This window comes from Episyrphus balteatus, chromosome 3, assembly GCF_945859705.1.
Source record: "Episyrphus balteatus chromosome 3, idEpiBalt1.1, whole genome shotgun sequence".
Taxonomy (NCBI): domain Eukaryota; kingdom Metazoa; phylum Arthropoda; class Insecta; order Diptera; family Syrphidae; genus Episyrphus; species Episyrphus balteatus.
In genome coordinates, this window is record NC_079136.1 from 67309927 (window position 1) to 67325664 (window position 15738).

General features: G+C 31.8%; 1 protein-coding gene across 2 annotated transcripts in view; it reads left to right on the top strand.

Moving 5' to 3' along the window:
- Positions 1 to 15738, top strand: part of LOC129914831 (peroxidase) — a 74038-nt gene that overhangs the window by 35692 nt on the left and 22608 nt on the right. For both annotated transcript variants that reach the window (XM_055994250.1, XM_055994249.1), the window contains exons 3-4: positions 9283 to 9362; positions 9450 to 9540. In XM_055994250.1, coding sequence (XP_055850225.1) covers positions 9283 to 9362; positions 9450 to 9540 — 171 coding nt within the window. The remainder of the gene's footprint in view (positions 1 to 9282; positions 9363 to 9449; positions 9541 to 15738) is intronic.

The window sequence follows — 15738 nt, forward strand, 5'->3', positions numbered from 1 at the left end:
TTTCGAGTTTAATTGATTTTATTGGATTTTATAAATTTATAGTTACTTGGCAGCATTTTTCTGTCATGTTTAACATTAATTCAACTTTCTTTTGACTTTTCAACAATAAAAGATTTATTGAGATGCTATACATTTCATGATGAGTTGTAATTATGAAAATTTATGATTTGGGGATCTTTATATTTGAGCTTGCTTTTTCCCTTTGAAAAATCTTCAATGTCTATTTGCTTAAGAGCCGATTTTTCCATCTTCTAATAAACAGTCAGTTAACTGTTCGACGAATAAATTTATTAGGCTCATAAACAATCGGATAACAACATTGAATTTTTCAATCAAAAATAATCTATTCTACAGAATAACAAAAAAAAATTGTCAAATTCAATAATATTCAAAACTAAACGTCTTTTTTATTTATAATTGTTTTTGTTTTCTTGTGTTCCTCTGTATTCTTTGTCAAAATTATTTCAAAGCAGCTTTGACAATTGACACAGTATTTTTATTGATATTATTCCTTAGAATAATTTTTATTCGTCTCTGAAAGAAGCAGATAGTTTTATTCATGGGAATAAGCTATGTTTGCCTGTTGAAAAAATGATTTTTTCTCTATCAGGAGAATAAGTACTAACTGACTGTTTAACTGACTGTTGAAAAATTGGCCCTAAATAAAAAAATTGTAGTTTAAACATGCAAAATTGTATTGAGAAATAGAAAAGTGTTAATGAATTTTTTTTATTTTATGAATTTTTGATACCTACTCACTCAAAATAAAAAAAAAAAAACTACAACAAAAATTTGTTGACATTGATTTTACTGATTTTTTGACTTCAATAAAATCAAAAGAAGCTGACAAGACGAGTAGAGCTATTCATAGTACGTTATTCCTTTCCAACAATCAAATATTTCCCATTCACAACGGGCTATTCTGCTATCTGAGGAAAAGGATTAAATCCATTTTATATTGTGAGAAACACTAAGACGCAGTACCAACAAAAAAAGTGCTTGAAAAGGTTTTTGATACTCAAAGCTTCCATATTTATGCAAAAGTAAGGAGTGTCACCGCACCGCCACCGAAAATTTGGATCGGCCTCGTTCTCCGAGTATAAATTCCATAAAAAAACGTCTTTTACAGCTTCTTACGAAAAAAGTTGCAAAAACCAAATTAGCTGTTAAGAAATAAAAGCTGAGTTACAACTAAATTATATTTAAAAAAAGATTTTTATTTCGTTTGTATATAATTATGTAAGGCAAGGTACGTCGAGAAAATTTTCATTTTCACGTAAACTGAGTACTACGAGCAAAATCCTTAAATCAAAGATAAGCAAAACTTTTTAACCGTTAGCCCTTTCTCATTTTTCCCCCTTCACCCATCTGCATTTAAAATTATTTAAAATTTATGTCTGATGTGTGACCTTTTAAACTAACTCCCTAAAAGCATGATCACGGTTTCAGCATGCTGTTTATCTTTCATCGGATAGGTTTTTAGATTTTTGAGAATTTTTTCAACGGATAACATATCCGTTCATTTGTAGAATTTTTTTTTCTTTGCAAAATTACAATTTTCGCATGTTTCCATTTAATAGGCAATTTGCAGTTGGTGATAAAATTGTTAAAAGGTGTCGCCACGCCAGAAATATCTTCACTAAATGTGTAAGTTTTCGCAGTAAAAAGATGGCGATGTTAATGTTGTGCTTATTATTGAAGTTTTTTTTTTCTGATAAGGGCGGGCGGTGTCCGGCTTGTTTTTCTTCAGGAACAATTGAAGTAATTGAAGTTCACGTTTTTCGTCACTATGTGCACTTTTGCAGTTTTTGTTTTCTAATTTAAAGGTGGCCAATGTCGAGAACTTCTGTTCTTTATTTGGTTTTGTAAAATTTACTGGCCACACTTTTTGGATTTTCTGTATCATTGCGGGAAGGCCTGATTCAAAGAGGTTCTTTATTTCTGTTTAAGTCTGACTGAAGTGTAATTGCTGTTGTTGCTTTTTATTAGGTTGGTGCCATCTTTGGGGTGTTCATTGTTATTTGCAACTTTATAATTGACTTGTGTTCAGTTGATAGTGGTGTTCTTTTTCCCGACTACATATCACATACCTGAGAGCGCATCCTCTTCTGCTGGCTTGATGTCCGCCCGTCTCGCTGTGAAATTTCAACTTTCTTGTCATCTCGAACTTAGAACTAAGAAACAGTAGTTGATCAGTTGTTGTTTGCATATTAGGCTATTTGCCTTAACGAATTGGCAACTTGCTCTAAAAATTGATCATGAATTATCTCATTCAGTTTATAGCAGTTTTAGCTATTCTCCATGTCGGTTCTTTTCTACCATCTGACAAGTACACTTCTAGTTATTCACTAAGTCTTACTTTGCAAAACAAAAATGGTTTCCTTCTCAGAAAAATAAGGAGAAGGATTTTTGGGAGAATATAATTGAAATAAAGCTTAAAGTGACCAAATGGATTAAAGGAATTCAATCCTGTTTCAACATGAAGCATTTAAGCAAGTCGGAAGATGTGGTTTATAAAGTATCTTTGCAGCTTTCCAACTTCTTCATGTTCTTTCAAGCCCCATAGCTGATTTCCATATTGCCAAATTGAATAATTCGTGTGGCCTCGAGAAGCTTGTTCTTTGTTTTGGATGCAACTTCTTTTTATTATAAAACATTTTTCCAAGTGCAACAGTTTTTTTTACACTCTTTAGTTTTCTTGTAGGTCCAAACTGAAAGTTATTCCCAAATTTAGGGTCAGGGGAAGATATGTGGTCAGAATTGGCAATCCTATTTAGAAATGGAAGATTTGTTAACCCAATGTGAAATTTATAATTCATCCCAAATAGTGATATTTTGTTTTACATATTTTCTATTAAATTACCAAAGCATTTTAGACCATAACGCTATTTTGCTTAAATTTAGTAAAATAGCCCTTATCCGTCGCACTGATTCAAATGCAAGATAAATTTTCCCAGTATTTCCCAGCAGAAAAATATTGTCTGTTGTTGAGTAGTTTGCCATCTGATTTCACTAAGAAATCCCTGAGTTTTTATCCTACATGTAAGTTTTCGCAGAAGTATAGGTACTGGGGAGAAGATTCATGAATAGAATGAATTCTTCCGTAGTTTTCTGGATCACTCGAGTAACGGATTCCTTAACATAAAAACGGGAAAGATGATTGAAAATTATCCGGAAAGGTTCCTGAAATATAAATTTTTGAGTCGATCCTCGTGCATTCATTTGTACTGATGCTTGGGCATTCCGTTTAATTTTGACTTAAAAAAAATCCATGAAACAAGATCAAGTTTCAAGATTTTTCAACCAAAATTAACTCGCTTATCAAAATGGAAATGAATTTCCTTTAACTAAGCAAACAGGAAACAACAGTAGATACCATCAAACCAAAACCAACTGTCACGAATAATATTTTTCTGTCAATTTTTTGTTGTTTTAAGGTTGTGCCTGTCAACAACGTTAATCGTTGTTTGCCATATAATAAAAATTCCCCAAACACGGTTAGTAAATATAATTTCTTTGAAACAAATTTTCATGATTAAATTGCATTAAAAACACGATAAAAAGCCACCACCACCGCCAACGATGGGTATAAATATAATAAATTGAAGTATAAATACTCTCTCGCCTTATTCCAAAATGACGTTTCCTCATTCATGTGCCATACGATGGTGGTGTTGGTGGTGGTGAAAATAAATATATCTTTCCTACTGTTTTATCCAGTTAAACCAGCTTCTTCTTCGATAAAAAGCATTGCAAATATTTTTGCTTATTATCTTTTTGATAAAAAAAAATTAAAACACTTATTTTTTTTACCAAAGTTAAACTGCATGCCTCCGTGGGGCATGTGTCTTGTGATCTTGTTGCAAAAAAAAAAAAAACATGGAAAGTCTGAACTAGTTCAAGATTTACACACATTTTTATTCCTGTTGTTGCTCTCTGAGATGTGGCAAGTTGTGTGGAAATTCCTTAAAATGATGAACTGTATTTTTTTTTCTTGCCTATGTGCAACTTTAAAAAATCTCTCAAATTGAATGGTACAAGTTTCAAGAGTTTGGTCTAGACCTTTAAATGGTTAAACTAAGGCACAAACAAGACTCATACGCGCGCAGCGCACCTTGAGATTGAAAGTGAAATGCACTGTTAAGCTCACGTGATGTGAAATTGGTATTATATACGGTTAGATGATGTATATTTTCATGGCCGATTACTTTCAGCCGGAAATCCAGGTATCGTTTGTAAGAAAATGGACAGGCACACACAATATTGTTTTAAAGCCAACTATATTGTGGGAAATGTTGTTGGCATTTAAATTTTTTGCATCTTATTATGCACGAATAGTGAAGTGTAGTTAATTTATTGAACAGAATTTGAGGCACAAATACTAATAGGTTTTTCGAGTAAAAATGGAATTCCGCCGCACCAACGCTGCACCACTTTTTGACCTCCGCACCACCGCTGCACCGCGTCCGCACCATGATCAAACATTTCTAAACCGCCGCACCACCGCTTCACCACGTGCGCACCATTTCATTTTGAATGAAAAATTTGGTGCACCATCGCAATACGTCATGGTTATGGCGTTGGACTTCTAATTGAAAGTACTCTGGATACTCGGGTTCGAATCTCCTTCTCGTCATTTTTTTTTTTTTATTTTCCAACTATCCAAAATTATGTATCATGGTGCAGCGAATTTTTCATACAAAATGAAATGGTGCGGCGGTGGTGCACCGAATTTTTCATTCAAAATGAATTGGTGCGGCGCGGTGGTGCGTCGAATTAATCCGTCAAAATCAAAAGCCGGTGGTGCAGCTGTGGTGCGACGGTCAAGATTTTTTTAATTTTTTTCTTTAAAAATTCAATTTGTATTTTTACTCGGGTTAATAGAAAATTACAAAATCTCAATAATTGTATACTTTGTCTCGCTTTGAATTCATACCCACTCCAAAAATTTGGTTCAAAGTGGTTAAGAAATAAACAAATTTGTCTAATTCGTTACTTTGTTTACTACTTCAAACAAGTTCTTCAAATAAAAAAAAAAAAAAAACAGAAGAAAAAACATTCAATGTCCTGAAAAGCCTTATACAAACAACTACATACTGTTACTGTCATTTTTATTTTATTTAAATACTTTCTTTCCCATCGATCGCCTACGTTTCATTTATCATTTTTTGTTGAAGTAAAAACACGCTGTGTCCGTCTGCCAAAAAAATCATATTAAAAACCATTTGGGAGAAGAGACAAAACTGGATGCATAAGTTGAGTATACTTTACTCATACATAACTTGTGACATACACCAAGTTAGTATTATGATCATCATCACAGTGGGCTTTCAATTTACAATTTATTTATACGCACTCTGTTGACTTTCACTTACACTTCCACTTTCAAGTTGAAACTTAAATTTATTATTATTCCAAATGTAACTAGGTATAAATGTTGGTTCGATTTGTTTTACGCATTCAAAAATCATACTATACTCCTACATCGAAAAAAGTCAGTTTGTTTCGTCTGTAACTTATCTAGTATCCGATCAAATTTACAAGCATATTGGAGCAATTGATGTTCCAAGTTGGCAAAAAGCTAAAATATATGTAGTGAATTAATTTGGTACATTTTTGACATTTAGAAACATGAGGTCCTCAGATAAACTAAGTTCATTAGCAACCCTAAGGAGGGCATATAACCGCAACTTTACCTACGCGCCATTGTGAATGGTTTTTGAGATCTCTTTTAGCTCCTAAGTTGCGCTGACTCTTCCTTGGCTCTAACTCCGCCAAGATCTTCTTAGTTTTCTGACTCTACTGATGATGTCTTCTTGATGAAGCGGACTCCACAGCATTGTATGGCTTGGAATGCAGTCGCTGCCTTTTCTAAGCGCATTTCCAATCCACTGCTAGTTTCGTCTCCCAAGTAACAATTTTACTTTCATAAGGTCCATTTTGTTCGATTCGACAAGCTATAGTTTGTATAGGTTTAGTTTAAGGCTTACTTACGCAAGTCATCCATTTTGGAAAGAAAAAAGGTCTCCTTAAGGCTATCTAGAAGTGTTAAGAAGAAGCCTTGTAAATATCAGTTAAAGAAGACCTTTATAAGACCTGTTTGAACCATTCTAAAGAAGCCTTGTATTTTCAAGTGACAGAAGGCCTCTATAAGACCTGTTCCAAGAGGTTCTTGTATGTATGCAATGTTTTCACCTGTAAGTATGCAAAGTTTTTATCCTGCAGATATGCAATGTTTGTAACGCATTAGAAAAAACATTGCATTTCAATTAGCTCCCAATTTTCCACTCATCTTTAATATTCGAGCATGGTTTATTGGTAAGATGCTGGCTTGGTATGTAGAGGTACGTGGGATCGATTCCTGGCCGAGCCATGTGATGAAAATAAAAAAATGTGTTCTTTTTCAATTAAAATAACATTCTCATCATTTCAGAACAACAGAAAAAGCAGTGGAATTTCCAAAAAAGGAAAAGAAACAAAATAGGAAAAAATTAAAATAAATAAAATAATATGCAGAAAATGCAAAACAGAAAAAATCAAAAGAAAAGAAAAAACAATGAAATAAAATTCAATAAATTCTCTTTTTTTATGCATAAATTCAACATTTTCTACAACACCTTCAACAACTTCTATAAGGCCTTATTATAACATCCTACTCAAGTAATTCGGTTTGTGCATTAGATAAACCCTCTGCAGGAAGACCTCCGTAAGGCCATTTTAAGCTGTTTATCACAAGCTATTAGCTTGTGGATTACCTATGAAGGAAAGTCTTATGCAATTTCGGTAAAATGCGCCAAAATGATTTGCATAAGACCTGTCCTTCTTGTTATGAAAGCCAAAAAATAGCTTGCATTGACCCTTATGAAAGCTAAATTGTTACTTGGTCTTCGTAATCAAAATTCAATGGTTTTCTTGACCCGTTTTTCTAAGAAGTTTTTTGTTCGGGCCAGAAAATTCTTATGATTTTTCGATAACATCTACATTTTAAGAAAGGAAAGCTGCACTGAAATCTAGAGAAGTAATTTCGAATTCACGATATAAATAATATGTATCAAAGTAATTTCAGTGATTAGGAGTGCATATGTATAGTAATTTTTCTTTTGTTGAAAAATAATTTTGATAAAAATAAATAATTGTAAAAAAATTTTCTAAAAGTTTTATTTTGCAATCTACTTCCGAAATTTTGCATCTACTTCACTTTTTTTTCAAAGTTGCTTCGTAATTTTGAAACTGCAGTTTGAACCCTGAATCCCACTCTTCTCAGAAGCATTTGATGGCTGTCTGTCTGACTGGTTGCAAGAACTATTCTACTGGAATTTTCGAATTCAAATCGAATTTTCTCGAAAATAATAATTCATAGTCAATATAAACTACAATATTTTTTTCTAAAATAATAGGTACTGACTTTCTACCTCGGTTTGCAAAACTATTGAAAAATTCCAAGAGTTTTTTTATGGTCGGAGAAACTACCGTCGAGCTAATAAAATTAGCGTTAAAAAAAATTTTAACCTTTAATTTATTGGTGTCAAATGAAAGATAAGCGTTTACTGAAAATTACAAAATATTATAGTTTCTTTTGAAATGAGAACTTCTATGTTTATCACATGACTAAGTTTGTCACATATTTGTCAAATAAGAAAATATTTGGTAGGTATACTAAAATCAGATGTTTCCATTTAAAAGTTTAAGTCTGATATTCATTTTACCCTTTAAATTCTAACAAATATCATACATTTTCACTCGAAAATAACTGATATTAGCATTTGTTATGGGGTTGCCGAGTAGATGTTTGAATTTTCGAGATGGCACGTGATAAGTTTTTAGGTAAAAAAAGACTAACGCGATAGCTGATAACCAAAATCCACAATTTTTTCATAAATATCAATTTCGTTGCATAAATTTTATCGATTTTGATTATCAAATTTGGACCATTGCATTAGACGATTCCACCCCTGATGTATGTTTTAGCTTTAAACTCTATAAAATATTGTTGAAAAATATTTTAACTTCTGATTTTTAGCTTTTGAGTAGGGTTTCCGAATTTTTGGGCTTGCATTATTAATTGCATATAATTAATTTTTGTTACTAATTAAGCTTTAAGTCACGAGCGCCAGTTTTTATTTTTTAAATTACTACATAGAAATCCACATTTTGGCAACACATTTTTTTCATTTTCAGTATCATTTGGTACATTTACATTATTCACTAAAAAAACATACCCATCTGAATTTACAGATAAAAAATTCAACCTGAAAATCATAACTAAATTTCAAAAAACGTTCCTGAATATGACATCTGACCAATCAGAGCTCCTAAAAATTCAGAACTTAAGTTCAGGAATGAAAAGAATTAGCTTTCTACTTTTAAAATGGGAACTTCTACTTCTTATTTAAAAGCAATATTTTTACATGGCTAAACTTTTCATATCTTAAGCACCATTTTTTTTACAACTAAAGATAAATGAAATGCACGACTGGGTTCACGTACTTGCTCTTGAGTTAAAAGTTGCTACAAATATTAAAGCTTTTTAAAAATTCATAAAGTTACAAAAACACTTCTTTAAATAGTTTTGAGCTCCGAACTAAGAAGGCCATTTAATATCTTGTATAACAAAGAATTCTTAGAAAGAAATATTTGAAAATCATTTGAAAAATATTGTTCAAAAAAATGAGAGAAACAACGTTTCCTTTGGTTGGTTTTAGGGCCATTCGTTTTGGCCCTTAAAATAAAATTTCAATTTTTTCTCTAGAGAATCGCCAAAAATCCCCTAACTACGAAGTTTGAAGTAATTTCCTTTTGTGGTTTAGTCTGCCGATTGAGATAGCGACATATCGCAAGTAAAAAATGAGTAGATACTGAGTTGTAGAAAAACACGGCTTTTTTGAATTTGGTCAGATAAGGAATTGTTTAAAATCAAAAATTTAATATCTATTTTATTTTGTTGGCTAATTAAATAAAAAAAGCCAACACGAATTCGTCGTTCATAATAAAACCAACTAAACGTTAATTAATTCAAGCCTAAAGTTAATATGCTTTATTATTAGTGAACTTTTAAAATGAAGAGGTCCGCTGTACCTGTTCAGCAGGTCATGTTAAAATTTTAATATAAAATAAATTCAAAACGGAACAGAAGAATCCAATTTGCATCGATTTGTGGCTTTTGAATTTTCACTTACCTGTAGGCGAATGTATTTGTTGTCTGAGCCATTTTTGCCAACAAGTTAATGAATAGTAAATAAAGTATGTTACTTTCAATAACAAAAAATTCTGTTTTATTTATAGAAATCCATACTCTGGTGACAACACTTGCATAACTTATGATGCAGTAAATGCAGCTTACTTGGATGCCAGGAAGAGAATCCGTAAGTATACCACAAAAGTTATAAAACTGAAACAATATACTTCTACCAGAATGATTGAATGTATATTTTGTTAACTTATCTTAACAGATGTATCAACACCAAAGGGCGAATGGAAGACCGAAGATATTGCAACTGTTGGTGAATTATTATTGGATATTTCAATACAATTAGCAAGAACGTAAGTAATATTTACCTAATTTATTTGTACCTCTGTCAAATTCCAGTTTAAAATTGAATCATGGTTAAAATAAAATTGAAAGTGTTTATTGGTGAAATTACAAAATTTATATCTCATTTAGCCGTGACATGATTATTTGAAGTAGCAGTGGGCTTTTGATTCTGAAAGTCTCTAATTATTGTAAGATCAGTTAAAACTTTAGAGCAAGTCATTCTTGTCAAACAAGCAATAGAACAGTTTTAAGATTGTGTGGTTGTTGAGACACAATAAAAACTTTTGTTTTTTTGTTGTTGTTGTTATTTTTCACGAGCTGTGACAATGCAATTATCAAGATTTGATTTATTTGCCAATAGCAACATTTAATTGCTTAATTAGATTTGTCACGGTATATGTCATTGAGTCATGACAGTCTAGGCATTCCAATGTTTGTCTGGTGGTTAATTAATGGTTCTCAGGAGACAGGATAAAGGCACGCTTCAGGTGGATTAGAATGTTTTGCTTTTAGCTGATATTTTTTGGTTTTAAGATAACATAATTTGGCTTTAAGGCATATATAGGCTAGACTAATGTATGTATAAAGAAAGATTGCAACATAATCACCTGAGAACCGAGCATGAATCAAAAAGCAAAATAGTGTTTAAAAAGATTTTCAGCGTTATTAGGGTATAAGTCGAATTTCAAATCGCAATGTTTCACAAAATTTTGAACTTCCAAATTCAAAGACAAAAATTTGTATAGATGGTGCTTAATTTGATGTGATCTATAGGAACAAGCCATTTTCGACGGTGCAGTTATTAATAACACCTTTGATCTCCAATCTCAACAAAATTCTAGCCTTGTTGAATCCGTGAAGTAAGCTTAGTTAGATAGCTACATACATATAAGGATATCAGCAAAATTGTGTATGATTCTATTTGAGCAGGTGTTATGAGGAGCCCTTGATAATCTGACAAATTATAGGTCAATTTTAGATAATACTTTGATTCAATCAGTATTCAAGTTTTTAGTTGTAGGCTTTTTTGTTTATCTACTCTTGTCTCATCTAAAAAAAGAAATTACTTCCAATCATCGAATGTTCATTTGAGGTGAGTTTGAGATCAAACAATGAATGGTCTTTCGTTTGTTAATACTCTCGAAAATTTCGGCACACTGCACTGGTTGCCTAGAAATGTTCACATTTCTCTACTTTCTAACTAAACAAATTAGGTCTGTGCTCTTTTCGTTTTCTTAAAGCTATCACTCTAGTAAATCAATCATACATTTTACTTTCAATTTGAGACTGAAAAATCGCGCGACCAAAATCGCATGTGTGTCAGTAGCCTTAAGGACGATATCCGAGCGAGAGGAGAGCTACTAAAGCTTACATACAACGGCAAGATTTCACGCGCCCCCTCCAAAAGTAAAACTTTCATTTTCAAATAATTTTTAAAATCACGGAAAACAGCGCAATAACAAATACTTACCTATTTATCTATATAATATAATGCAGTTTTTGAAAGTATTAGTTTAATCGCGAACAACTTAAATATTCATGTCTCTTGGGTTCAATCGGCAAGCATAATTATCACTTACTTTTTTGTCCAATCTTCGATTCAAAATGAAAATTGAATAAAATTGAATTTTCAAAAATTAATCTTTTTTTGACCACCGAAGTACAGCCAGCGAATGCAAAAGTTAACATTTGCACCCTTCTCATAATTCAAACATACAAACGATATTAAAAAAATAACTCAGAAGTAGGGCTAAAAATATTGGTGCCTTCTTCTTCTTCAAAGTTTAAAATATTGGTGCCTTTGAGATAGTCGAAATAAATTGAACAACTAATGGGATGCCTTTGTTTTTCGTATAGAATATCGTTAGAATTTTGGCAGCAATCGTCCTTCAAAAAGAATAGAATTTAAAATAAAGTCCCCTTTGCGGATGTCAAATAAATACAACGAACATTTTGGGCACCTTCTTCCTTAAAAAATAGTAGGCCAAATATGGGAGGATCCTTGCAGAAGCTATCACAAATCAACTTAAGATTAAGGGCGCCTTCCTTCACCGTTCAAAAGATTTAGCGCAATAAAAAAAAAAAATATTTAATGAAGATGAAGGGTGCGGTTAAATGATTTACGAGAAAGTTAGAAATCAAGAAATTAGTTCTATAAACTCTATTAACCAAAAAAAAAGAAAACAAAATGAATTTCAGGCCCTTTTACGATAAAAAAAATAAAAAGTATGATATTTGACTAACTTTTTGTACTAATCCAACAACAAGACATTATTATCTTTCAATTAAAATTATTTATTGGAATATTTTTTACAAATTTTAAAGTATATGTTGCATGATAGTAACGCAGGGTTCGAAAGAGTTAAAAAAGTTTTGTCTTAAATGTCATGTCTTGCCCAACATCAACAAAATTTCTTTAAAATTTATATAGAGTAAAGTAAACTAACATAAAAGTGCTTTGAACTACAAGTATTTTATTTTATCAAGGATCACAACAATATTTTTCTCCACAGAGGGAATTTAAAGACTCCAATTTTCCTTGTTTTCGTAAACCAACAAGTCGTAGTTTTAAATACAGATGTTTCCTATAGTACAATGAACTGTCAGAGGCTCGAAGTACAAATCCAGCATCCACTCTTGTCAGGTTAAGACTGAATCAATTAAGGTACCTTAAAAACTAGCGACTTACATCACTAACTATTTTGTCATAACTTAGTTTTAGTCATAAGAATTAAAGACTTTCAATCAAACCGAGGATTCCAATGCCAAATTCTATTGTGGGGGATACATTTTTTTTTTTTTCTCTTAGAATTAAAGCCATGAGATCAAAATAAACTGTAAAGACGTGTTTCATGCCACCTACAATAAGGTCCTTCTTTCATTCTGCCGACAAATGTGGTAGTTGAATGAACTACATTTTTCTTTACAAAAATACTAGTGACTGGTAAGACCTTATGACCTGAATTTCAAGAAACGATAAAAATTTTGTATATAGAAATACCTACTTCCATGGAATTTCTTTCGCAAAGAATTTGCAACAACTCCACGTAATTTAGGCGGTTGGTATGTTTTAAAATAAGACGTTAAACCGAAACAAACCAACAAACAACGGTTTTGAAAGATTCCAAAAAATTCCTCAAATTAATTGTTTTTCTTTTATAGAAATAACTTCACAGAAATTACAAGTTATGAATATTTAATAAGCTCAAAAATTCGCATTCGATGTAGGTAAATTAGGTAAGGCGCATATCACTTCTTTGTGAGATTATTTTTATTGTTATTTTTTGTGGTATGGATATATCACGTGCTACATTCTGCCACTGTAATAGCAACAAACATGGGAAAGTGTTGTTGAGAGAGGTCTTAATAAAATTATGAAATACGACGATTCATCTGATTAAATTAAATGCGGGAAGTAACACTACCCACAACAAACACATAAGACACAAAAAAACATGAACGATAAAAGCTTTTCACTTAATCATTCCGCCACCGCTAATAATGTTGCAGGTTATTACACCAACATAAAAGACATCGTTAATAAAATTTTTAACGAGTAACGAGTAGGTGAGTGCAGGTACATCATCATCAAAAGTAATGATTGACATGAAGTAGGTATGTGCAAACACCTTTTTTCTAGCTTTGTTTTTATTTATGGAATTTAAATTAATTTATTTTCTTATTAAAAATACCAAAGTGTTACATTAGAATGGTCTGCTATGTGTTACTCCATTTTTAATACACTTTTTTTACTTTTGTTTGTTAAACACTTGTGGTACAACACAATGCAATCCACAACTGACTTAAATTTTTTCTAAACAACGCCGTGTGTGGGTACAAACAAACCAAAAAAAAAAGTGAAAGGAATGTATTTGCAGCCAGAGACTGCAAGACAATGGTTTCAATATTATTATGCAACAAAATACAATATCGAATACCGAAACGGAACAAGGCCTAAGGACAAGTTTATTTAGAATTTAAAACACTTAAATCAATGCGCCACCAAATTTAGCTTAAGGCTTTATTTGTCAGCTTTTTTAAAGGCATCTATCTACATTGGCGTATGGTAATTAAGGGTTATTTTTTGAGCTAAGACATAAAGTGTACATGTGTCATGTATTGTTGCGGGATTCCAGTATAATAATAATTGGCAAAGTGGGTGTAGCGAGGACAAAAGCAATGAGTCAAACGTCAATCGTTAAAGAATAATAAAATCGAACTTATATAGCCTTAAGGAACGTCACGAGAATGTGGGGTCTCTTGGTTATTTGGGTTATTAAAATGATTAATTGGCGGTTATTTGGGGGAGATTATGAGTGCTTGCAACAGTTTTGTCAGACTTTGGTGTATCTAAAAGGATTTTGACAGATGACAGTATTTTTGAAAGGGAGAACTGTCAAAGCAATTTATTGATTTTCCTTATATTGACAGTTTTATTTTAAGCTATAGTTCATAGGTTGAACTAAATAGCAAGATCGAAAGTACAATTGTCAATGATCATTATATGAACCAAGTCTTTGGTAGGTAGTTACTAGGTAGGCACCAGTACCCTCTTCTACTGTGACTTTATTAGCGCTGGGAGGCGTTGTTTTAATATCATAACTCGTGTAGTATGTGGGAAGTTATAACCCAACTAACAATTTGGCTTTTATTAAGCTTTAAAGAAGATATTGAAGCACCGTTTAAGTTTTAAAGAAGCAAAATTATTTGTTGTGACGGGTATTAAATTAAAGATACTGTATAACAGTGGTAACTTTGCCCCTGCTGCGTTTGTTCTTGAGTCGTCTCGTCAATTTTTAACTGGTACCCCTTTTACTTTTAGTCCCGCTTACCCTACTCAAAAATATTAATCTTAAAAAAGGATTATATACTTTATAAAATACTTTTAAAATAATGTGTCATATGGCCAAACGTCTTCTCCTCCTCTACTCTGACATATACGGTAAAAAAAAAAAAAAAAAACAGTGAAAAAAGAGCACGTATACACCACAGTGCACGTGGACAACGTGCAAATAAATTAAATTTAAACTTTTGCCTAAATGCTAACACACCCTTATCAAATTAAATAAGCATTTACAATCTACAATTGAATCAAATCTTCATTTTCTTCATTTTTTGTCATCAATGTTAATAAATAAACAGTAAAACAAAATCCTTTCAAATAAAAATCAGAAATTTAAAAAATTAAATTAAAAAGATGAATTAATACAAACCTAACTCAAAACAATAGTAATACAAATAAAAAAATATAAATATATACTTTTGGTTACTTAGTTACCAAAAAGTCCTTTTCAACGATATTTTTCTATATTGAATACACATTACACATTCTCGGTGTCATTTTTATACATATATAAATTATACATAGTTATTCAATGATCGTTCATAAAAGAAAACTATTTCTTACCATTTCTAAACGTTATGAAAAGTGATCAAGTTTTTGATCTTAGATTTTGAGAGCTCGTCAAGTTCTTGATTAAAGGTTTCACCAAGTATTCTAATAAGAGCTGAATATTAACAGAGAAAAGGTTAGAAACTGTGATCAGTATTTTGTCAACTTTACCGTTTCTTCAAATGCCTTTATGGTCAAAATTTTATAAGAATTGGTCCAATTAATTTTATTCTTCAGAGAAGATGGAAGAAATACCCTGTTCACGAAATTAAGTTGGGTCTTTTTCCTTCGTCAAAAATGTCGTTTTTTTTTTAAATTCTTCGCCAGAGGAAGGAAAAATTCCCGATGGTATAGGCCGAATTAGAACCCAGAGCCAGAATGAAAACCCATCGCCATTACAATCACATTAGTGGTAAGTGATTGCAAATTGCAGCTGTCTCTTTCTTATCGTTACTCTGTGGATAGTGTGCATAGAACGCCTAACGCCTTGAGTTTCAAATTACCGTGAACCGTCAACTGAAAGTCTATGGTAGGTAAATAAAACAAAGTTTCCTTAAAATTTGTTGATACCTACTAGTCTTAACAGAAAAAAAAATTTATAATTCTTCAACAAGTTCATATGGAGTCGACGAACTCTCACGTCGTCGGTCAATGACTTATGTTGTCATTTAAGCTTTTTTTATGGTTGTTTAATAGTCTAGTTCCTACCGAGTTTACCCAAGTAACTTTGGTTGGAGGTGCGAAAAGTGTTTTTGATTTTTAGTCCTTAAAACCATTATTACCAAAGTATTAAGCAACCATTTAACGAAACGTT